Consider the following 22,461-nt stretch of genomic DNA (forward strand, 5'->3'; position numbering starts at 1 on the left):
CATTAAAAAGGGCCAAGCGTTGACCTGTCTTCGCTGGAGTTGCGCAGTTCAGTTCAGTGTGCAGAGTTCAGACTCGCTGATCCCGCGGCCGGCGAGGGGCTGCCGTGTCTCCTCAGCGTCCCCTCTGGGGCCGCTGCTCCCGCGGGCGTCGCTGCAGCCGGCAGCGGCGGCAGCTGCCCACGCTTTGCCCAGGAGAGTTTGAGTCTGTAAATACCGATGGTAGCGAGGGGAAAGCTGATTCAGAGGCAGAAATTCTGCATCTCCGAGTCGGGCCCCGCGAGAGGCGCACCGCGCTGCGAGGCGGCCCGCTCCGCGCCCGCGCCGCCCCTTTTCCGCGCTCCTCGGGCGCTGAGGGCGGCGGCGGGGGCATCGCTGCTCGCGGCGGGGCCGCCCCTGCCCTGGGGGCCGCCCCTGCCCTCGGGCCCGCCGGGGCAGCGAGCCGCGGCGGGGGGAGGGGGGGCGCCGGGGGGGGTCGGTTCCCCAACGGCTGCTGCGGGGGGCCGCGGCGGGAGCCGCCTTACGTAACAGCCCCCCGGCCGCGCTCCGCCGCGCGCCCCGGCCTCCCCCCGCCGCCGTCCCGTCGGCCCGCGCGCGCGGCGCGGCGCCGCCCCGGCCCGGCCCGGCCCGGCCCGGCCCGGCCCTGCCCTGCCCTGCCCGCCGCCGGCGGCGCCGCCGCGGGAGGAAGCGCGGAGCGCGCTGCGGCGGCCCCCGGCGCCGCCCGCCCGCCCGCCATGCCGCTGCTCGTTAACGGCGAGCGCGTCGACCTGGCGCGGCCCACGGCCGACATGGTCCGCGCCCACCCGCACCTGGAGGTGAGGAGCCGCCCCCCCCCCCCCCCCCGGGCTCTCCGCGCTGCTCTTGCCGCAGGCGGCCCCAGGCTGGCTGAACGTGAGCGCCGCGGGCGGCGTCGGCCGGGCCGGGCCGGGCGCGGCGCTGCCCCGCGGGCGCGGCCGGGCGCAGCTGCTGGGGGCGCGGCCGGCTGGGCTGGGGCGCGTCGGTGCTGCGTTCCCAGCGGCAGGCCGCGGGGCGCCTCTGCGGGCGAGCGGCTGTGCGCAGGGGCGAGGCTCCTGCGGGAACCTGGGCGAGGCTCTGTGCAGCCACCTTGTCGTCGAGCCCCGCGGTGGAAATCCGCTGCGTGCCGGGCGGTTCAGCGCGGAGCCGAGAAACGGCCGCGTCTCCATAACCCCCAGATAAATGCGCAGGACTGGCAGCAGGAGACTGAAGCTTTTGTATTTCAAAAGTTTCAAAGAAGAAGAAGCCTGTTTCTTGTCATGATTTAACATCTAGGATCTGGTATTATTGTCCACTGTAGTCTGGAGCACGTCATACAGCCCTTTCTGTACCTCCATATCATCCATAAAGCAGGGTAGGGCTTGTCCTTTGAGTGTTATTTTTATTCATTTGTTCCCCCCCCCCCCCCCTTTTTGGCTGCAGTGATGGGATTTAAGGTGTCAGGAAAGTGAAAAATTCTCAAAAATTCAGAACACATTGAAATACAAAATGTGACTTGTTTTTCTCTGACTTGGCTCCCCTTGCTTTTCAGAGGTGATGTTTCTCTCAAGTAATGGACCCTGAGAATTCAGCCACTGTAGTCTCTATTATCATTTATCTTTAGGAAAAGGCAAAACTTCTTAGAAGTCAGCCTGCTCAAATTGTGGAACCCCGAGGTCTCCTATATGTCCAGCAGAGAGAATTTGCCGTGACAAGCCCAAAAGATGGTATGTAGGAAGGTAAAATGATTTTTTATTGTTGTTGTTTTTTGTTTGTTTGTTTTTTCCCCTACTGAAGCAGTGCGTATGAGAGCAAAGTTCTTACTGTGTTTCTGTCCTTTAAAATAGGTTCTGTTTCCATTCTTGGCTCAGATGATGCAACTACCTGTCATTTGGTTGTGCTCCGACATACAGGTACCTTAAAGGGTGTTCAGAACAAAACCTGTATATTTGAAGTGATGAATCAAGGATCAATATTGGTTTATGCTGCATTAACAAAATAAATTGCAGTTATGTTTATGTAAACTTGAATCTCAAAAAGCTGTGTGATATATTAATAAAATGACTTCTTCGGAAGTCTAGTTTATTCAGCGTCAGAAGCTCCAGCACGTTACAAACTTAATCTCCTCTAGTGGCCGACAGGTAGTGGCAGTTACTAGGTCCAGGCCATCTGCATATATAGGGGCTGATATTCAGCTGTTTGGACAGGGTTTGTATGCTTCCTTGAAACAGCTAAAGTCCTACTAGGTTGGGAACTATCCTAGATCTCCAGCACTACCTGCAAGGTTTGGTAATAACAGAGGTTTGGTTCGTGTGAGGACCCTCACTACATTCCTGAATTTCTGACATTGGAGGTGTTGCCTGATCCTGAGTAGGAGGTTATTTGTACCCTCCACATAACTTGATCTGATTCCTGAATTGTACTGATTTTATAATGAGGTGCATAAGGTGGTTACTGCTGCCTTCAGTCAGCCCAGCCCTTCTGCTAGAGGCTATGTCCTTAGCAGGGGAAGTGCCGGATCTAGATCTCAATTACGGCTCATTGTAAGCTGACGCGTTAAATGAAGGTAGTGTAACAGCCTCCAGTTATGTAGTTAAGTAACTGTTTTCTCTTGCCTTCCTCAGGTAGTGGAGCTACCTGCTTGACGCACTGCGACGGATCAGACACAGAAGCTGAAGTGTCTCTCATCATGAGTTCAGTAAAATCTTTCTCTAACACCACAGAATATGGAAGGTCAGCTCTGCTCTTTTATTTCTTGTGTGCAGTTTTTCACAACAGTAACTGCAGTTTGTAAGATGGGGAATTTTGAATATGATCATATGGGTCTCGGTAATTGTGCAGGAAATATCTTTTGATCAAGGATTGTATATGAAATAAAAATTACTTCCTTGATGATTATTCTGAGAGTATTTTTTAGCAATAGCTTAAAATATGGTTCTACTCTGAGTAGTGTCTCTGTAAAAATGCCATTATGAGGTTTCACATTTACTGTCTCTCAGTGACTTCTATTTCAGATGTGTCTTAACTTTCCAAACAGATACTTTTGTATTGTATTTTTCTCCATAGACTGTTGGTTTTGTAAACTCCTTTTGGGGTCTGAGAATCCATCTGGGATTTTTCTTGTCCTCACATTTGAAAAATCGAGCAAATCTCCCAAAACAGAATCCAGTTAACAAGATTCTTCCTGGATGTGCAGGAATCTTTTCATGTCTATTTTGATAAGACCAAAAACTCAATGAAATTGGATGATATGGTCTCTAAAAGCTCATGATTTGGGTTGCCCAGTTTTGAAATGCTAAACCATGGCCTGGTTGTCAGGTGGTATATGCTCACTCTGGCTTTTTTTCCTTGTTTGAGACCTGTTTCCACCCACCCCCAACTGATGTGGTCCCGAGTCATTTTTGTAGAAGTTTGGCTAAAAGGATCACAAACAAGACTGTCTTTACGCAGACACTTCTCAGGGAAGAACCTTGTGGTCCAAGATAGTTATGAGGAAGCTGCTGGAGCAAACTACTTCACACTTAACTAACCCTTTGCTGGGAAATGAAAAATTATTACTAGATTCAGGTCCAAACCTGAGATGCTGATCATTGGAGGTACCACTGGGTTAGACAGAATTGCATGTGTGTAAATGCCTCTTGAAGTTCCTTATTTGTGCTATTTCCTGGATGATTCCTGGAGTGTTCAGAACAGAATTACTGACCATAATTTGCAATATAATACAAATCAACACGGTGCATGTGACTGTAACAAATGAAGCTTCTTGAATAATTGCTTTGCAATTTTGGGCTGAAAATTATTTTGTAAAGCTGTTTACTTTGGGGTGTCTTTTTAATTGCTGTTTCCTGTTATTCTATCTCTGTTAGGCTGGAAGTGCACCTAGTTGGAGGTTTCAATGATGATAGGCAGTTATCACAAAAACTTACTTATCAGCTTCTTAGTAAGTTCACATTTTTTCCACTCTCGTATCCAAAAAGTAGTTCTGACTGGATTTGGGTAAGGTTTGATTGTAATCTGAACGTCCTATCACTTTATGAAGAGAAATCTGGATGTGTTTTGGAGGGTGCTTTCTCCCCCTGAGAACTTGGTGTGAAGAGGGGTTGGACTTCTGAGGCTTGCATATGGCCAGTGTGTGGGATGGAGGGTATTAACTTGGTAATTTGTTCATGGCTTACATTTGAGAGTGTAGAATTGGAGTGCAGTCAGCTGGGCTTGATTCCTGGCTCTGCTGCTGAGATACTGTGTGATTTTGGTTGGGTGTTTTGTTTGTCGTTGTCTAGATCTATCCATGTGGGTGACTTTGTTAGTTACTATTCATTTCATCTCTTAATGTCTGTGGTGGAATTTAATTACTGTTTGAAAGTGATTAAAAATGTTGTGTCTGTGTGAAATCTGTATTCTAAAGAAGTCACTGTGGAGCTTTGCAAACAAATCGGGAATGTAAGGTATTAGCTTAGTCACTTTAAGTGCTCTGATTTGTTCACACTTTCCTAGTGTGGAGAGGCCTTGGCCACCACTGGTATTGGGAAGGGGCAGGGATACGTATCAGTGTTGGAGAGAGGTGGCAAAGGATGATAAACAGATTGGAGGAAAAGGAAAAGGGAACCAGCAAAGGTCCTGGCATGCACCCTTGTTGTCCTCTCATCTAGTGATTCCTGTTGTGTGTGTTGTACGTTGTGTGAGAGTTTTCTACAGGATAAAATACTTCGGTTAATAAGTTATTTTTCAGCTTTCCAATTTTCATGCACATAGTGTAACATTTAAAAGAACAATCTATTCCTATTAGAAGTTCAAAAAAAGGATTTTTGTTCTGGTGTGTGGGATGGTGAGAAGGAGAATTAAAATACATTTAATGAAAGATGGGGTTTGCTCACTATATATTTAACATTTTATGAACATACATTTAAATAGGAGCTGTTAGATTTGTAGAAAACGAATGGAGAGTATGTGATGCCGCAGCTACTTTAAACCAGCATCAGTAAAAGAAATGGCACAATACCGTGTTTTTAGCATGCTTTTGCCATTACAAATGGCTACTCTTTGTAAATTCCTATTATTTGTAGTAGCTGTGGCTTTATTTTATAGAAGTTAGTTTGAAACATGTCTGCAAACTACTCTTTGCTCTGTTGCCTGTTCTAGGAACAGTGCATTAGGTACTCTGTGCACAGCTATTCTGCAGTGCGCAGCACTGATAGTGCCCCCTCGTCTATATACAGCACCTGCTTTGCCACCAGTCAGTTTTATACATTGCTGCTATCCTTGTTGCTGTAGGAGCATTTGATCTCCAACCAGATGATGTTCATTTAGTGACTTTCTGCGTAACAGGTAAGAAAATGTTTCCTTGTCTTTTAAAGTATCTGTAGTCATTGAAATCAAAGTACAAGGCTCTTCGCAGGCACAGCTTTATCTCTTCTGTGAGGAAAAGCAGTACAGTTCTTACATACTAATCGTTTTAATTTGTTTTTGCTGGGAGTGTGCAGTGGTGTCAAATAGGCAACACAGTGGCAATGTCTCTCCTTACCAAGTGCTGCTGGAATTCAGTTGATGGTAGGACCTGCGATCATTATTGGCTTATTTCACCTCCTTTGTCCTGTGGAAGGAGACTGTATGTCTATGAATATCTTGAGAGGCAGCTGAGAAAATATGCTGACTCTTGATGTTAGGTCTTCCTCCCTGCAGTTTTGAATGAATTCATAATATGTAAAGTTGCATAAAGGCAGGAATGACTTCCTTACCTTGCATTCAGGTCATGGTATTTCCACCATCTTTGCATTTTAACACAGTTGGTAACTTGCATCTTTGAAACATGGTGTCATAGAAGTTTTGCATTGTGAGTTTTTTATTTTTCCCTGTAAAATGCCTCCTCATAAAACATGACCGGAATAGTCCCTAATGTTACTAGATAAAAAGCACTACTCTAAGTCCCAAGCGTGTTGATTCTGGCCTATCCCTTCTTTTTCCACGTCTCGTTTAGGAGATGGATAATTTTGCTAAGTAATAGCACTCGCAAGACTTTTTTGATGTGGTTAAATGTTGGTAAAATAGGAGCTACTTCATACCTTTAATTTCACTCTATTGAAATGGAACCATTACTTCTCTATCTGATTTGATTTTTATCCTCGTGACCTGTAGGCTCAGAGTGAACACTTACTTAAAATGCTTTTCATTTTCAGCCTACACAAGACTTTCCTCAGGCATCCTGGTTTTTATATTTTCTTATTCAACCTCATGTATGTTTTTCTTTAATACATACAACAAAATGAATGCCTCAGAAAAGAAATCCAAAGTCGTGGGTTTGAGGTGGTAGTACTTGCTTGTTTTTTCTTACAGAACTAAATGACAGAGAGGAAAAGGATATTCACTTTCCAATCATTTATGGAATAGGTGAGTTAAGTTCAGTTATCTTTTTTAATTGGATTGCTTTTCAAATTCTGATAGTAAATAGCTTGCCTTTAATGACTAGTAAAGCCAGTTCTAAAAGTTAAGGAGTGCTTTTTTGAGATGTACATGGAAACAGAGTAAGGTTTTTCTTTGGGTACCACTGCCTGACACACGCACATGGAAGTATTTGTGTACAAATGCAAACAACAGATTTGTTTTTCTATTTAACTGGCTTTATGATTTTGACCAATGTCAAATTCTGCAGTAACCTTTGGTTAGAATTTAACTTTCTTTTCACTGTTTACTTTTATTGTTTCTTTTCTAATTGCTTTTAGTATCCTCGAAAGTCTTCATCCAGAGTATTGACGTACTGTCAAAACAACACTGAAAATAAGTAGAAATAAGCTATCATAGGCTAAGAGGTCTGGGGTACTGAAAAATACAAGAATAGTATTTGATACATTCTAAAACTTGCTTCTGCTTGCCTGAAACTTAGTAGTGTTGGGGTCCTGGGCTTTTTAAACAAGTGATTTGGAGGAGTTGGTAGTTTCTTTAGTTATCTTTGTTTTATTTTCTGCCAGCTGTGAATGTTAAAACAGCAGAGATTTTCCCTGCAACGTTCCCAGAGAAAGGGCCAGATGAGGATTTGCGTTCAGCCCACACCTTAATGGGAGCATCGGTGAGTTTTTTTTTAAAAAGCATTTTTGGTGGAATACCAGTTAGGGGCAATGAGGTGTCAAATGTGAGAATACTTCGGTACTCTTCTGTCAGTAACAAAAGAGGTAAGAAAGACAGTGGAAGGGAAGCAAAGGATAGTGATGGAGATCAAACCACTTCTGAGCTTTCAACTACGAGGCCAGTGCTTAGAAGCACAGAGTTCTTTCACATGGTGTTGTGACTTCAGTAGGATGGATAACTTACATAAAGAGATTCAGGTCATGGGCATCCTCTCAGCAGTATTTTCCAATACTGAGCTTCTTGTTACAGTTGAGAGGGAAGTTTAATGTCTTGAATAGTGTAAATCCAGTACTGCTATTTTGTCAGAATAATTGGCTAGTCCTAATGGAATAGGAATGAAGTCTGGCTGAACAGGCACTGAGTAGGTCTAGGACAGAAGCTGCAGCTAAGGGCTTTCAGATCAAGTGGATTTGCTCTCTTCTATATAGAGAGTTGTCTAATATTGAGGTTCCCTGCAATCTGTTCTGTGTCACTACAGTTGACTAACATTTATGATGCAAAGATGGAACAACTACATATTGGACCTTATTTTTGGAGGCCTTTCCCACATGTGGACTTCTGGTTGGAACAAGATGATCAACAGCTCTTACAGGTAACTGAAACTTTTCTTAATCTAGTTGAGTGCAGAGATGGATATAGTCTGTTAAAATTTTTCTTAGTATACTGCTGGAAAAAGTGGAAAATAATCTTATTAAAAGCAAGAATAATTGAGAACTTCATATTCTGCATCTTAAACAGCTCTTGCTACTATCTTGTTTTTCAGAACCTTTCCACATCGCCACTGGCTGAGCCACCCCATTTTGTTTCCCACATTAGATCTACATTAACATTTTTAAAAGAACACCCATTTCCATCTCATTCCCTGTTTCCTGATGGGAAACCTCGCATCTACAAAAAAAATGAAGAAGGGTTGTGGGAACAGGTTTGTTCTGACAAGATCTAACCTGGAGATCAAGCTAACTGTTTTAGGGAAGTATAGCCTTGCCAGAAGAGCAATTTGCTGTACAAAAAAAAAAAAAAAAAAAAAAAAAAAAAAAAAAAAAAAAAAAGTATTTCTGGTAAAAAATGGCTTTTCAAAATAAAATTATTTTGGCAGAAAAATTTGGCTTTTTCTGCACTACTTACTTACATGTCTGAATTATTACTACTTTGACAAGGATTTTTCTGTTGGTTTTACATAATCCTGTGTAAGGTTTCACTGTTTTGCTTTGGTGTTAGCAAGGTCTTCCCAGATCATGAAATACTTTGAAACTGAGCCTGATAATTAACTTACATCTGCTATTTTAAACCATTTTTTTCTTTCAAAACCTAAGCTGGTTGATTTTTGGGACTAATTCAAGATACTTCTGTCTTTCCAAGTGACTGGTGAGATATGGTCAGCCTTAATGAATTGCATTAAACATGCAGCCATGTCAGTTGATGTAGCCAGGCACAATAGAAACCTTTCAAACTGGACTGTAAGTCAGTCATAGTTTTACTAAGCAGCAGAATTCTTAGGTAAATTGCTGGAAAAAAATGTCCTTTTTAGTAGGGGAGGGGAATTTTCCTTCTCATTGTTTCTATAGGTCTAGGGTCAGTCGTCAAACCAGGACCAAGACACGCAGGAGCTGTAAGTCATTCCTCATGATTGGTTAATAATTTGTCTAATTTAACATAGTCTTGTCATAGTCTCGTTTCCCAAATTGGTTTAAACTGAAAGGTTGTAAGATACGGGAGAAAGTAAGTCTCTCTCCAGTCCTATCCACATGTTATATTTGTCTTAACATTTGTATATATTTTTTATATTTGTCCACACTGGGCAGTAGCATCACTTCAGTTCTCAGTGAACTCCCAGTGCTACTTCATCCTCACTGAGAAAATTACTGCTGTTAAAAAACCACGGCTTCGTTGCAGGTATAGCTCCATGTTGTCACATGCCTTCATTGTAGCTGCTTGTGTTTCTGTTGCTCTAAAACTGCACTTTGATTAGCATAGATTGAGAGGTAGCAGTGCTGAGAAATTGAGTCATGATGGTGATTTTTTTTTCCTTTTTAGAAAACATTTCTACACAAAGCAAAAAAAAAAAAGTTGCTTATACTTAATGCTTACTGAAACTTTCTTCAATAGTAACTTAAATCAAGAGTAGTAATTTGAAGAATCTTTATTGAAACATTTAGGTAGTATTTAAAGAATGAAGCTCATTCCAACAAAACTACTGGTTTAACAATTCCAAATATAAAAACATTAAAAATTAATCTTTATGGTGATAATTTTATCCCCAACAGATTACTTATATTAACATACTTCATTGCACCAAAGAAATTGATAAGGAAGACCAGTCAACTTCATTGTTTTTGCACTTAGAAAAATTGCACTCAGATTAACATAAATTACCCCAACAGCAAAATTAAGCTTGTTTATACCTTCCCAGCCCCACAGAATCTAGAAGCTGAAAGTCAGGTCAGGTGACAGTACAATTAATCTGAAAGTTTTTTTTTTTTTTTTTTTTTTTTTTTTTTTTTTTTTTTTTTTAAATCAAAGTCCTGCTACCACTGCAGCTTTCATGGTATTGATTTATGTGTTTGGGGGGATTGGGGAAAAAAAAAAGGAAAACAGGTTACAGTACTTGTTTTCAGTTCTGCAGGGGTGGTGGTGGGGGGAGGGAGTAGGACTTAAGATTTTCCCCAAAATCAGATGCATTAGAGAGAAGAAGAAGAAAGAAGAAAAAAAAAAAAATCTTTTCCTAAAGTTTCCCTACCCAAAGAAACTATTGTAAGCTCAGAAAACTTGCAGCAAAGTGACTAAGATGAAGATAATTCAGTAAGGAACAAAGAGAGACTTTTACACTTTAGTTTTTGATGTAGTCAAAGATTATCTTGTGCATTAAACAGTCCTAGAGATGATATGAACTTCTGCTGTAGTGTAACTAACCTATATAATTTCTTTGAATCTGTACAAGTTCTACCATAGGTAAGTTACTATTGTTCAAAAGTAAGTAAGAAGTGTTGAATCATCACAAATGTGTTGGTTTTCCAAGCTTTACTAACAAGTATCTTTAAAAATACACAACAGAAAAAAAACTCCAGTTACACTATATAAATGCGTTTGATAAGATTTGATTTACAAATGGCGTGCAAAGGAAAAAATAATGGTATGATAATGATTCCTTTCAGAGGTGGAAGCAGGAAGCCATTTAGGCATGCACTATTGCTTTCTAAAAGGCTTACAACTCCGTAACTTAGTCCCCACTGTATCTAGGACCTTAGCTGAATGGGTCAATTCATACAACAGACAGGAAAAAAAAAATGGTTGATAGAAAAAGTACTTTTCCGTGACTTGTATATACATAGGTATCCATCCTTAATATACACTGCACCACAACTGTTTGGCAATATAAAAAAGCAAAATACAGCTAGTATGACTAAGTAGATTTTTGCAATAGAGGTTAAACTGAATTTTAAATATAAAAGGTGAATAATTAACAGATTTTTTTAATATATTCACATAAAATAAGATCATTTTACAGTTACTGGGTGCAACTGTATGCTTAATTTTGTGTATGGCTGATCAATTTGTTAGCAACTATTTTTATGCTTAGAATCATACAGGAGTTACATAACTGCCAGTTTTTTGACAAATGTTTCACGCAGTTAATGAACTGCACTATTACTTTGGTGATACTGACGTATTAAAGCAACTGTAACAAGTGTATAGTAAGACAAATCTGTCCTGTTGGGGGAGAAGTTTTATATTTGTGCAAAATCCCAGTTAATAAGTTACAGTAGTTGTTACTGTACTAGTGTGTGGCACTGTTCACATTTTAAATGCGTCTTTAATACCCTGCCTCCCAGGTCGTGTGATTCCCTTGCAAAGTCTAAAAGCCAGAGTGTGGATTTTATCTTTGACTTCCTTGTTCCTCTGCCTTAGCGCAATCATTTGGTGATTTGTCACTTTGAATGGGGTCAGTTTCTGTGTGTGTTGCCTGTGCCGCCTCCCGCTGCTGCTCTGTTTTTTCTGCATCCAAATGCTCTTGTTCTTGACCGGGAGGGAAAGCAGGGGGTCTCTGATCTATCTTCTCCAGGTCATCACAGTGACTCACTGAGCTAGTCTCACTGAATGCATCAGAACTTCTTAAAGATCTTTTAAAAATTTTTTGACCTGTAAAAATTCAAGAATACAGTACTAGGTAAGGCAGCAAATGCAAAGTGTAGTATAGACAAGTTACATTTTGAAAAACATATTCAAAGTTTACAACTGCAAAGAAATAGATTTTATTTGGGTGCTAACTTGCATCCTAAATGTAAATACTTGCTCACAATTACAGATATATGCAAGTCAAAATAGCCCCTGCTATTTTGTCATGTGTAAACAAAGTCTCAGTTAAGTTTCAGGTGAAAACCCACATTGTCAGCATGCATAGTGAAATTATTTTACAGTTAAAAAAAGTCACAACAGAATCGTTGTCCCTCAGGAAAGATTTCTGGTGGGAAACAGATGATCCTAGGCAGAAAGCCAACCAGACATAAATGTTAAGTTAAAACAATATAGCTTCCCTGCCAGTCAGATCTATATTAATTACTAATATCACTACAAGGAAAATGCCATATATTTAATAGCTTTTCACCCTAGAATGACTTTGTCTCCAAAATACTAGCTAGCAACAGAAATGCAGTTGCTCAAAGTTGCTTCACTGTGCTTGAGCAGGGGGGTTGTACTAGATCTCCAGAGGTCCCTTCCAACCTTAACCATTCTGTGAAATATATCCATATACATTACTTGTTTACCTGCTAATTTCTAAAAGTCAATAGTCTTATTTTAATACACATAATCTGTGAATCATGAATATTTCATGTAATATTCATGAGGAAGATTCTAGGCTTCAAAGGCAGTTGTTAATTCAGGGGATAAAAATCTCCCATAGTCACAGAAAGACTTTTTGGGAAAACAGATTAGGGTGGTGTTCCATGCCAAATTTAAATGAAAGTTTTAAGGGAGGACTTAGTTTCAAGTAACTTTAAGTGTTCTAGTTCCAAATACTATGTAACATGGAAGACCATGCTGATCTTACTGTACCACATAACTTGGATTTGTACTTGGACCAGAATATTTTAGCAGCTTTTAAGAGTAAAACTAAGGAGAAAAAAACTTACCAGGAAGTCTTCGCTTTGCAAGGCTGGATGTAGGAGTGGGTGGTGGAGTAGTGCCTGTCCCTTGGGCTTTGGATACATATGTAGATTCTGTGGATTCTAGAGAGCCTGTGGGGAATAAAAGCATAGCAGTAGTAAACTGCATGTAACACCAACTAGTAAGTTTTCTTTTCATCTGTATTTAAAAGGTATGTAGCAAGCTTATGTTTAATATGTAATTCCAAAACTGCATGTGCCAACTTGGAGCTGAAGCTGCCACTCCAGGGTAGCAGATTTCTGAGCACCCAGGGACATGGGTATTGAGACTACAAGACAGATGAACAGAGCCTCCCTTGCACTCACTGCACAACGCTGCTACAATCCAATATTCCTCTTTCCCTTCCTCTACTAGAGACTTGACAAATCCCTAGCTGCAAGCTACGCAGCTGCTCCGAGCGGCTACAAGTGGGGTGAGAAATTCCCAAGGAAACCTTGCTGTTCTCTGTCACAAGAACCTCCCAGTCAGTGAATCAAAAATCCAAAAGGGAGGAAGATCCCAAATGCAGCAGAAAGCTAGGAAGAAAGGCTCTTTTAACACACACAGAGAGGCTACTGTTCTAGATCTGACATTCTTCTGAGTTCGGGAATGTTAAGACTTCCTTTTTTACAGTGAAGGTTTATGATTCCAGAGAGCATTAGGCTAGTATATCACCAAGAATGAAGTAGAAACTATAGAGAGATCTTTTCACATCAAAACAATCATCAGTTATAGATGGATCCAAATAGAACAAATATTCTATCTTTTATGCTGTAAAAAAAATTCCATTCATTACTGCCTCCCACAAAGCCATGTTCATATAAGGCCTCAGTTTTAGCCCGTACTTTTTATGAGACACTTCATTATTTCAGCTTGCAAACTGGTACTTTATCAGTACAGCAATAGTTAAGATGATAGCTGAATTCACATTTGAGTAGCACAGCAAAACAGGTGAGTGACACTTTGCAAGCACTCTCAAGCAGACACACGTGCACATACATGGAAGGAATGTGCTAAGACTTGAACACGGCCTATCCTGCAAGCTTGTGCATTTATAAATGTAGCATAAGTAAGTCCCCAAGAATATATGCTTTTGCGGATCCAAAAGTCATATAATGATTCCTCTCTTAATAAATGACAGTGTTGAATACAGCTTTTTTTAAATGTGATTCAGTATGCAAAAACAAAATGAAAACTAGGCAAGTGAACTTAGAAGGCTTTCTCACTGGGTATTAGAGAAGTGGTGAAGAGGCTGTTCTTTTACATCCTGAGGGTGGATTATGTCACTCATGTACAGATCAGCACAAGCAAATCTGTTGAATTATAGTACAAAATTGGAAACATTTAGCAGAATATGGCTGCAGATACACTTCGTCCTACCTGCTGTTAAATTAAATGTTCTTCCCTTTGGTGAAGCTTGGAATGGAGAAAACCAGTTCAGCACAGAGCCTACTACAGGAATTTGTCGTAACAGTCCCTGTAAAGTACACAATTGAACACTGTGTGGTGAACAAGCCCTCTATATTGTCACAAGTTATTACAAGTTACCTCAATAACTAATTTTTATAGCCTTACCTCTTCCAGAAGTCGTTCTTCATTTGCTTTCTGAAGCTGAAGTTGTGCTTCCTGAATCCCTTTTCTAACAACTTCAGTCATGTTTTCCAATAGCTAATAAATAACAAAAATGATACATACATTATTTGGACTTGAAACTGTCTTTTCGGTTCAGGATTTGAAGATTTAACACAGTAGCCAGATTTTTTTTAAGTTTTAAAAAAAATATACCCAGAGGAGAGACTGCCTTTAACAGAGATGACACATTTTTCTTTTACTTGGAAATGAGCCTATAACCTAAATTTCTCAAAGGACTATTTAGCACATAAATGTGCCTCAGATGCACTGAAACTGATCGAACAATTTTTAGCTTTATCAGGTACAGTTTGACTTCCAGACGTGCCTTGGTCTGAACCAGCCTCACAGTCTTATTAAGAAGTCTGAACTGGAATGTGCCAGTCTAGCTACAGGCTCAGCCAGGTTTTTCAAATTTAATGTATGACTGCTAACCTGACTCCTGTGGCACAGGAAGCATCAGTGACCTCAAACACTGCAAAGAACGAGCTGCTTATTTAGAGCCTGCAGGGAGGATAAACTGTGAAAAACAAATCCAAAAACAAAGCCACAATTTTGTCATGTGCAAAACAAGTGCCAATATGTGCAGTTTATGTAGGCTTTAATATCAAGCAGGCCCTAGATAACAGGCACTTGCTCCAAAAAGCAAAACAACTTGGGCCACTACCACTTGATAAAAACAAGAGGGACAAAGGCAAAGCTGCTCCTGTTCTTCGGGGCTGAGGCAACACAGGAATTCTTGCAAGACAGGCAGGAATCCTTCCGGTTTCTCTAGAGGGCTGACTGCTCTCTTCTAAATCTATCACTACATTTGCAGAGAGGATCATCACAGCGAGCTGAACACCTCACCTGTAACCCTAGTTACAGGGGGGCACACACGTGTGCATGCATGTCTGTGCACACGCAACAGAATTGCGGTTAACATACATGAAAGAGCCACTGTTTTCCTCTTGCAGTAACGATGTTTCCATCCTGAATTTCTGCCTTTTTAGTGTACTTTACACTAACATATGCTTAAGGCTTGCTGATCCTGGAGCATTTTTTTCCTAAAAGCTTCTCTCTTGTATCAAAAGATCACTGATCTAAATGAGAGCGCCTCATTCTCACAGGTTAGTTCTGCTTCTCAATTTTTGGATCAAATGTGTAAGATCTTTATAGTACTACAGATTTATTCCAGCTGGATGCCAAGGACTCTGCCTTTCCAAGGTCCTCTACCACCTTTTTCCTCCTGAGAAGCTTCAGGATTCAAGACTGGCACTTATTCCAAAATTCAGTTCCCAATCACTCAGCTACAACAGTTACAGAACTGAAAAAACCCTGCAGCCAATCCACCTTTCAAATATCTCGCCCTCAAAAAGTGGGTAGAAAACAGTCTCCAGAAAACACTGTCAGAGAAAAAAAATGTTGCTGAAATGAACATTTCCATGGGCAGAAACATGCAAAGGATTTCTGAAGTTCAGTTTGTTTCTTAGGTGAGGAAGTGCCCAGTGATGGAGGCGCGAAAGGGTGGCCATTCATTCCCGCTGCAGTGCTGTTTAGCGGCAGGGAAAGTGCAGGTCACGTAAGAGTTGTACTAGATATCAAAAGCTATGGATATTAATGAGTAAACCATAAATCAAGTAAATGCTTGTACAAAAAAGTCAGCATTATTACTTTAATGAGTAATTTGTACATCTAGTTTCTAAGCTACTGATTCAAAAATTTCCACACATTTTAGGGCACAGCCTTATCCTATAGCTGATAGAAACTGTCGCAATCCCACTGCCTTTAGCAATGATGAGAAACACCACCAGCAGATAATGAACACCTCCCCCTACTTTTTTGACAGCTTAAACAGCTGTAATAGAATGAGCTTATTTTCAGTACAATTGCAAGTTTGCCATTAGAATTACTGAGCACAGGAGCATGAGCATAAATCAGGATATCCTCAGAATATCATACTCCTATAACAAAAGTTCTCATTATGTGGACACAAATCATTACTTCCACAGTAATTAATACAGTTTGTTGTTGGCAAGTACAATTTAGAAAGAACAAAAGAGTGTCCTTAAGCCCATATGAAAAAAAAAGGTGCTGAAATACTATGATTTATTAATACCTACTCGTGAATTTTCTTCAATTTCTCTGCCTGTTGCTGCAATGGTTTCAACTAACTCGGACACATCCAAATCCTCAGTTACCATGCCAATATAAATGCAGTTCTTCTCCCCTCCAAATTCTGGACCTACGAATAAAGGAATTAAGCATTTGTCATGTATGAAGTGCATTCTTAAAATAGGTACTGCACACGTTTGTGTGCATGTACATGCACAGAGACCCTTATATGCCCCTTGCCACATACTTCAGGAATTAAGTGCAATATTGGCATATGTCTAAATTATGCAAGCCATAAAAAGCTCAGTTCTGTTGGTCTTCAAAGAGAGAAAAGAAAACCAACCACATCTAATCAACAAGACTGGTTGATACTTTATACAGATAAGGAGTTACAGAACAAAAAGCACTGTTAAAAATGCTTGATACATTTTTTTTTGCATCTACCAATTATTTGGTTCCACAGTTCTATGGCACTTGAACAGCTTTTGAAGCCGAATAGAAAGGATCAGAGCTATGAGTAAGCAAAATTAATACACTGTGACATTATTACCAGTGAAAGCGCTACTAATTATCACAAAAGTCACCTGAAGCTTTTGATCTAGCCACAAAGCGCAGTGAACCAGCCAACAGCTTTTGAATGAGATTTGCATTTCACTACAAGCAACACTAACTTAGACCTCTTTCCTGTGTGGTACGTATTTTAACATTTTTAGTGCATTTTAGATGTGTTCCACTCAGCACAGCATCAAAACTTACTCTTCGTTAGTGCGCAGCACCCAAAACCTCTTTGAATTTCTTATTTCATACAATGGAGATACTTCCCCTCCTCATTCTTTAGAAAGGGGAACACTGAAGCTTTTCTGCTTTCTGACAAAGAAACCCTTTTTGGTCAAGTTGATCATACTTCAGTTTTCACAAGAATTTCTGCAACTACTGCACCTTGCTCATACTACTGAGCGCACCTCCTGCTTTACATTAAGTTTTCCAACTGAAATAGTGGCAAGGAGGAAACAAAGTTACAGATGTTTTTAGAGTAACTATACAGCAGTGTAATTTTACATTTATCACAACAATCTACGTTCAAGTAACCTGTTGCAGTGTAACAGGGCTAATAAGATGATTCTTAGCTTAAACTGAGTTTATGTAATAGTGTAGTTACCCAAAGAAAAAAACAGATCCGATTCCAGTTCATTTAGTTTTTTCAGAAGTTCTGTGTTAATTTTTTCTAATTCTTTTTCTTGTTTGTCATCATTCTTCCCATCACTGTGATAGCTGTATCTTCAAAAGCCAGAAGACAGTAATTTTACTTTACAGAACATACATACAAAAATATATAAACAGATCTGTACCTCTAGCATGCTTCTACAAACTAACATACTCTAAGAAACCAAAAAGTGAGAGCAACACGACAGCTTAAATTAACAAGGTTATCAGCATTTGTAAGCAGAGATTTTGGGTGGGGAGGTTCCTGCTGCAAATTTGGCTGAATACAATGGATTTTTAGGTAATATATTGATTATACACGGACTGTTCCAATTATAGAGAAGCCTTCCCAACAGGCTATATGATCAAATGATCAGAATAGAAACTTGATTTTCTTGGCAAGTGGATTAATCCCACTGAAGATAAAAATACATGCTACATTTGGCTATATACTGTAGGATCCACCTGCATTTTACAGTACCATCTGACAGATCCACAGGCTGCTTCCAGCATTAGAATTGTTGCCCTAGTTTTGCAAAAACAGCTCTTCATTTTCTTACATTGCTTACTCTGTATTTTTCTTATAAAGAAAATGGCTTCTTGTTTAATAGCACTCAAAAGCTTCAACTGAGTGCAAAGAAGAGATAACCAGCAAACAATACATCCAAATCACTACTCAAAGGACCATGAATTCCTTTCTGTTAATGCACTTTACCTTACAACACCTAATCCTGGCCAGCTGAGATCTTCAACATACAGCAGGCCTACTGTTCTTTTTACTTCTTGCTCAAATTCCTCTCTCAGTTGCAGTGTACTTGTCAGCACTGGTATCTTCATTTTTAAGCAGTCTACTAGCTGATCAATATCTTGTATTTCAGTTCCTAAAACTGAAGAGCTGGTATGTTAGTAGGTGATAAACATGAATGGACATACAGATTACTTGTATTTAATTCACACATCTGTTTGTAAAGAAACCACTTTACAAGCCAATTCTAATAACTTAGAAGTAGTATAAAGTTATCTTGATCTACATATAAAAGTCTTTTCTTCAGTAAGCTATCCATTGATACATCAAAACAGCCAAAAATTTCTGAAAAATAAGCTAGTAGAAACAAGGATTTTTCTGATGTTACAAACTAATAAGGGCTAGACCCTTTGTTGTTATGTCAGCAGCTAGAGCCAGAAAAGTCTCTTGTCCCATAGTCAAACCAATAATGAATTAGCCCCTACTCTGTTCAAGAACTGACAGCATCACTAAGTAATATTACTCTAAAATTTAATTTTCTTTGTACACCAGCATCCTCACACGTGAGCATCACGATATTTTGATAGTTTTAGCTGTTCACCCCACCTCAGAGTTATCACAGCTAAAAGGAGACGTCATGCTTCAGCTCAGCCCCAACAAGTTCCTCTGCGCATATACTGAATCTACACAAAGTATCTATATGGTGCTAGCTTAAACATCAAGTTTAAGACACCTTCCACAAATCACTTCTTCACCCCCCCTCCACACATCAGTAGTTACAAAAAATCCCCAGAGCTTTAGTAAATAATTCTAGTTAATTACTTATATTTAAACACCAGCTCCATTCCAGTGTCTAAACACCTGTGTAAGAAAAGTCAAGTATCTTCTCCTTAACACCAGTTAAGCAGCTGAGAGAAGGAACAATGAGGATGATTCATCCCTGATATTTCTTTTTATAACTGTTAAAAACAGAGCTCTTCCCCTTGCTTTTCCTAATGAATTTAAAAATAATCAGTAAAAGTCTGTCTCTGCAGATGTAGCGAGGCAATGTCAGGCAGAATAGCTGATGCAACTGCTGCCAAGGCATAGCAGAAGGCTGAAGCTGAGATAGGTTTATCTAAACCTATTTAAATTCAAGATAAGAAAAATCCTCACCATGGGAGAATATAGTAAAGAGTTTCTTCAGAATACTTACTTTTGTATCAGTATATTGCTGTACACTTTTAATGACAAATTCCGTTTTTACAAATGGTTGAATTAAGTGAATGTTACCTGCAGAAGTCATTAATGGGCTGAAACGCACACATGTGCCTTCATCTTCCAGTTCCACCACATCGACTCCACTGGCAGGAACCAGCTGTGCCAGCTGCTCTCCTAGCTGAAGGAATCAGCACAGTTAAAGAAACAAAGAGCACAAACCTCCTGTAGTCACTGATTCAGGTTAGACTGTTCCCAGAGTTTAGATGAACTGCATGCTAAACAGTTTTCTCTGAATTTCTCAAAATTCTAGTTATTTCTTGCAGCAAGAGTATGTTAGCTTGCTGGTAGTAAAACAAAGTTGGACATATACTTGAAGTTTTCACATTTTTAAGCAAGCTATGAATGTTAAAAGTCAGAAGTTTCTTCAACACTATCATCACATGAAGTATGCCAGGATTACTAAGCAACTACTCCAAAACAGTGATGCGCTTAGTTCTCTGAAAGTGCACGTTTCTAAAATTAAATCTTTTACGATCTGGAAAAGAAAATCTCTTTATGCATAGGCAGACATTGTCAATGAGATATCAAGTTGATTAAAGAATTCTCAAGTTTCCAAATACACTTGCAAGCCCCTCCCATCCCCAAATTTCAACTGTTAAAAGTTCAAGATTCAGTAATAATTTCAGTAATAACTTGTAAAATAATCACAAATGTGAAAACAACTGCACTTCAGAAACAAATTAATCTTTTTATTCAAAACACGCACTAGTTTTTGCAAAGGGTAACAAATCTGAAATAACTACCAAGCTAGTTTAAGTTAGTTTTGTAATTACTGATGAACCCCTAGAAACATTCAACACTCATCACTTTTCTTTTCCTGAAGAGAAAAACATCCATTCTTACCCACTGATTGAAAGTGTCATAAACATGTCTTTCATTGCTTATTAGGGGGTGCTGAATAGTTGAGGCCTGTGCAGCATGTGGGGTTTGATCTGAATCCAAAGATACAAGAATCACAGAAGTAGATTTTTATTTAATTAAATAAACAAAAGGCAACCTAAAATTTAGATAAAAGACAATTAAATTTCCTAGCTTAATGTAAAACATCTAAACTATGTATCACACCTCAAGAAAAATAAGGTGGGATTTTTTTTTTTACAAAGGTATGATGAACATGACAAATATGAGGAATAAACAGAGTTAGATATATTAATTCTAAAAACAACTAAGAAAATACTTCAAGACGTTGAAGTTCAAATATCCCTACAGAAACAGAAAACAATGTTTTCACAAAACAAACATCCTGTAATAGCAAGCTGCAAAATTTAATTTGGTGTGTTGGTAAACTACATTTTTAATAATTGCTTTCTGTTTTAAAATAAACAAAAATAATTTAGGACTATAAGCCCGTTATATAATTTAAGGGTTATTTAAGGGTTACAGTATAACTAATTTAATTTCTTATATAATTAATAAATTATTTAAGGATTTATAAGCCCATTACATATACAAAATGTGTGTCAATGGTCAAACATTTTACATGCTTTAAATTTGGGTGGGTGATTTTTCCCTAGTAAAGTTCTCTGAGGTCTTTTATCAACAAATGCATCAATATAAAAAATATCTCTTAAGTTATTTCACTGGATCAAGATGAATAATCTTGTCTTTTAAGTGCAACCACAAAATGGATTAAAACAACCCCTCCACATGCCCAACACAAAAAAATCCAAAGACAATTAAAATCCACACTCAATATGAAATTTCAGGATTTTTTTTTTTAAGCAGTCCTTCGCCTCAACCCAGCTATTTCCCCATGCTCAGAGTGGGCACATACAAACAGCACAACACCTCTGGCATAACTGACGGGCCAGCTGACTGATCACCTTCCCGGGCCAGCACGTCCAGACAGGGATGTTCCGCTCAGAGCTGCACGTGCTGTGGCTGCTATACCCACGACAGGTTTTACAGAGCTGCTCCTATTGTGCTCTCCTATTTTTAAAACTATTGCAACAGTAAACAATAAAATACAAAGACAGTCCTTGTACCTACCCACTAAAATAATAAAAGAAACATAAAGCCTGAATAAAATTAAGGGAAAAAAAAAAAAAAAAAAAAATCTTCCCTCATCAGTGTACTCAAACACAGCTTGCTGTGTATGGAAAGTCCAAGACCAAAATCCTACACAAATCTTTCTCCACTCAAGGAGGCAGAAAATGACTTATGAAAATTTAAAACATTGCAGCTTATTTAGAATAAGAAGTTATCATATATATGATATGATAGTCTTTCACTAGATTGTGACCTGTATTTACAGCCTTTTTTAAAAGCAGGTTACACAAGAAATGTGTACTACATAATATTTACCTAATCAAATTAATTTTGGAAATTAACAGTTTCAAAAGCATGCAGAGGTCTGCCTCCCCCCCTCCCCCCCCCCCCCAGTAAATCACATACCTCTATTTGCATAGTCCTGGAAGAACTTGAATACAACCACTGGAGAACTCAGTTCATCTTCAACCTCAAAAATAATAATTAAAAAGTGTGTGAAAATACTTATGTAAGAGATTTAACATTGAATATACCCTTTTAGATTACTGAGCAAAGCACATTTTATTTAGACTGCAATAAAAATGCTCAGATTATCTGAGTATTAGAAGTTAACCCACTAAGAGGAGGAGTCAATGAGTCAATGTATCTGCAAACACAGGAAGTAAATGATTATTTAATTCAAGCAGAACTGTACTGATCTAAGATATGCATAACTGAAGTTTGGATACTATAAGGCAAGAAACAAGCACACTCATTTATATACCATAATGAAGAAAATGTTAATTTCGGGGAGGGGGGGGGGGGGGGCAGCTAAATACATTTAAAGAAAATTCTCTTAGAGATTGCTCCAGAACCACTGGAGAATTTGAAGAGAGTTCCAATGGGACTAACAAAATCATAATTGATTCTGCTTTGAGGTAAGGCAAGAAAAATGGACAGGGCCACTTCTGGAGATAACTGTTGCTATGTTTCACAATCCTGCAAATACATGATTTATCTATCTAGGTAGAAGGAGGAAGCGCTACAGTAATTCAGACTCCCAAGATCTCGTACGATCTTTGGAAAACAGTTTTTGCAAAAAAGATTATTGTCGCTCAATGATCCATGGAATATTTACTGATGCAGAAAACTAAGTTGTATACATTTACAATACATCAAGTGTCAGTTACAAAACAAAAAAAAACCCACTCTGCTGAATAGGACACCCCCTCACAAAAACTGAATTAGAAATTAATCCATTAGGTGCGATTTCTACTGTAAAAGCCTCAGCTGGGATAAGTATTTTGTGC

The 22,461-nt window shown here is 39.4% G+C and overlaps 2 protein-coding genes across 3 annotated transcripts in view; one reads left to right on the plus strand and one right to left on the minus strand.

Annotated features, from left to right (window-relative positions):
* Positions 1–683: 683 nt before the first annotated feature.
* On the plus strand, positions 684–8,161 carry NTAN1 (N-terminal asparagine amidase). 2 transcript variants are annotated; one of them, XM_062588074.1, is made up of 10 exons: positions 684–812; positions 1,616–1,718; positions 1,839–1,904; positions 2,616–2,724; positions 3,858–3,931; positions 5,263–5,316; positions 6,322–6,375; positions 6,954–7,051; positions 7,589–7,702; positions 7,874–8,161. In XM_062588074.1, the coding sequence occupies exons 1-10, from the start codon at positions 732–734 to the stop codon at positions 8,051–8,053; spliced, it is 933 nt and encodes a 310-aa protein (XP_062444058.1). In that variant the 5' UTR covers positions 684–731; the 3' UTR covers positions 8,054–8,161. The 2 variants fall into 2 exon arrangements, with proteins under 2 accessions (XP_062444058.1, XP_062444059.1); XM_062588075.1 differs by having other exon boundaries at positions 728–812; positions 1,544–1,730; positions 7,874–8,158.
* Positions 8,162–9,291: 1,130 nt separating this feature from the next.
* PDXDC1 (pyridoxal dependent decarboxylase domain containing 1) overlaps positions 9,292–22,461 on the minus strand; it is a 32,694-nt gene continuing 19,524 nt past the window's right edge. Inside the window, exons 14-23 of the mRNA XM_062588334.1 lie at positions 21,578–21,641; positions 20,027–20,115; positions 19,196–19,301; positions 17,894–18,065; positions 17,135–17,253; positions 15,984–16,105; positions 13,828–13,920; positions 13,633–13,729; positions 12,240–12,344; positions 9,292–11,247 (exon numbers count right to left, since the gene is read on the minus strand). Of these exons, the coding sequence (XP_062444318.1) occupies positions 10,985–11,247; positions 12,240–12,344; positions 13,633–13,729; positions 13,828–13,920; positions 15,984–16,105; positions 17,135–17,253; positions 17,894–18,065; positions 19,196–19,301; positions 20,027–20,115; positions 21,578–21,641 (1,230 nt within the window). The 3' untranslated portion in view covers positions 9,292–10,984. The remainder of the gene's footprint in view (positions 11,248–12,239; positions 12,345–13,632; positions 13,730–13,827; positions 13,921–15,983; positions 16,106–17,134; positions 17,254–17,893; positions 18,066–19,195; positions 19,302–20,026; positions 20,116–21,577; positions 21,642–22,461) is intronic.

Source organism: Rhea pennata, chromosome 15 (assembly GCF_028389875.1).
Source record: "Rhea pennata isolate bPtePen1 chromosome 15, bPtePen1.pri, whole genome shotgun sequence".
Classification (NCBI taxonomy): domain Eukaryota; kingdom Metazoa; phylum Chordata; class Aves; order Rheiformes; family Rheidae; genus Rhea; species Rhea pennata.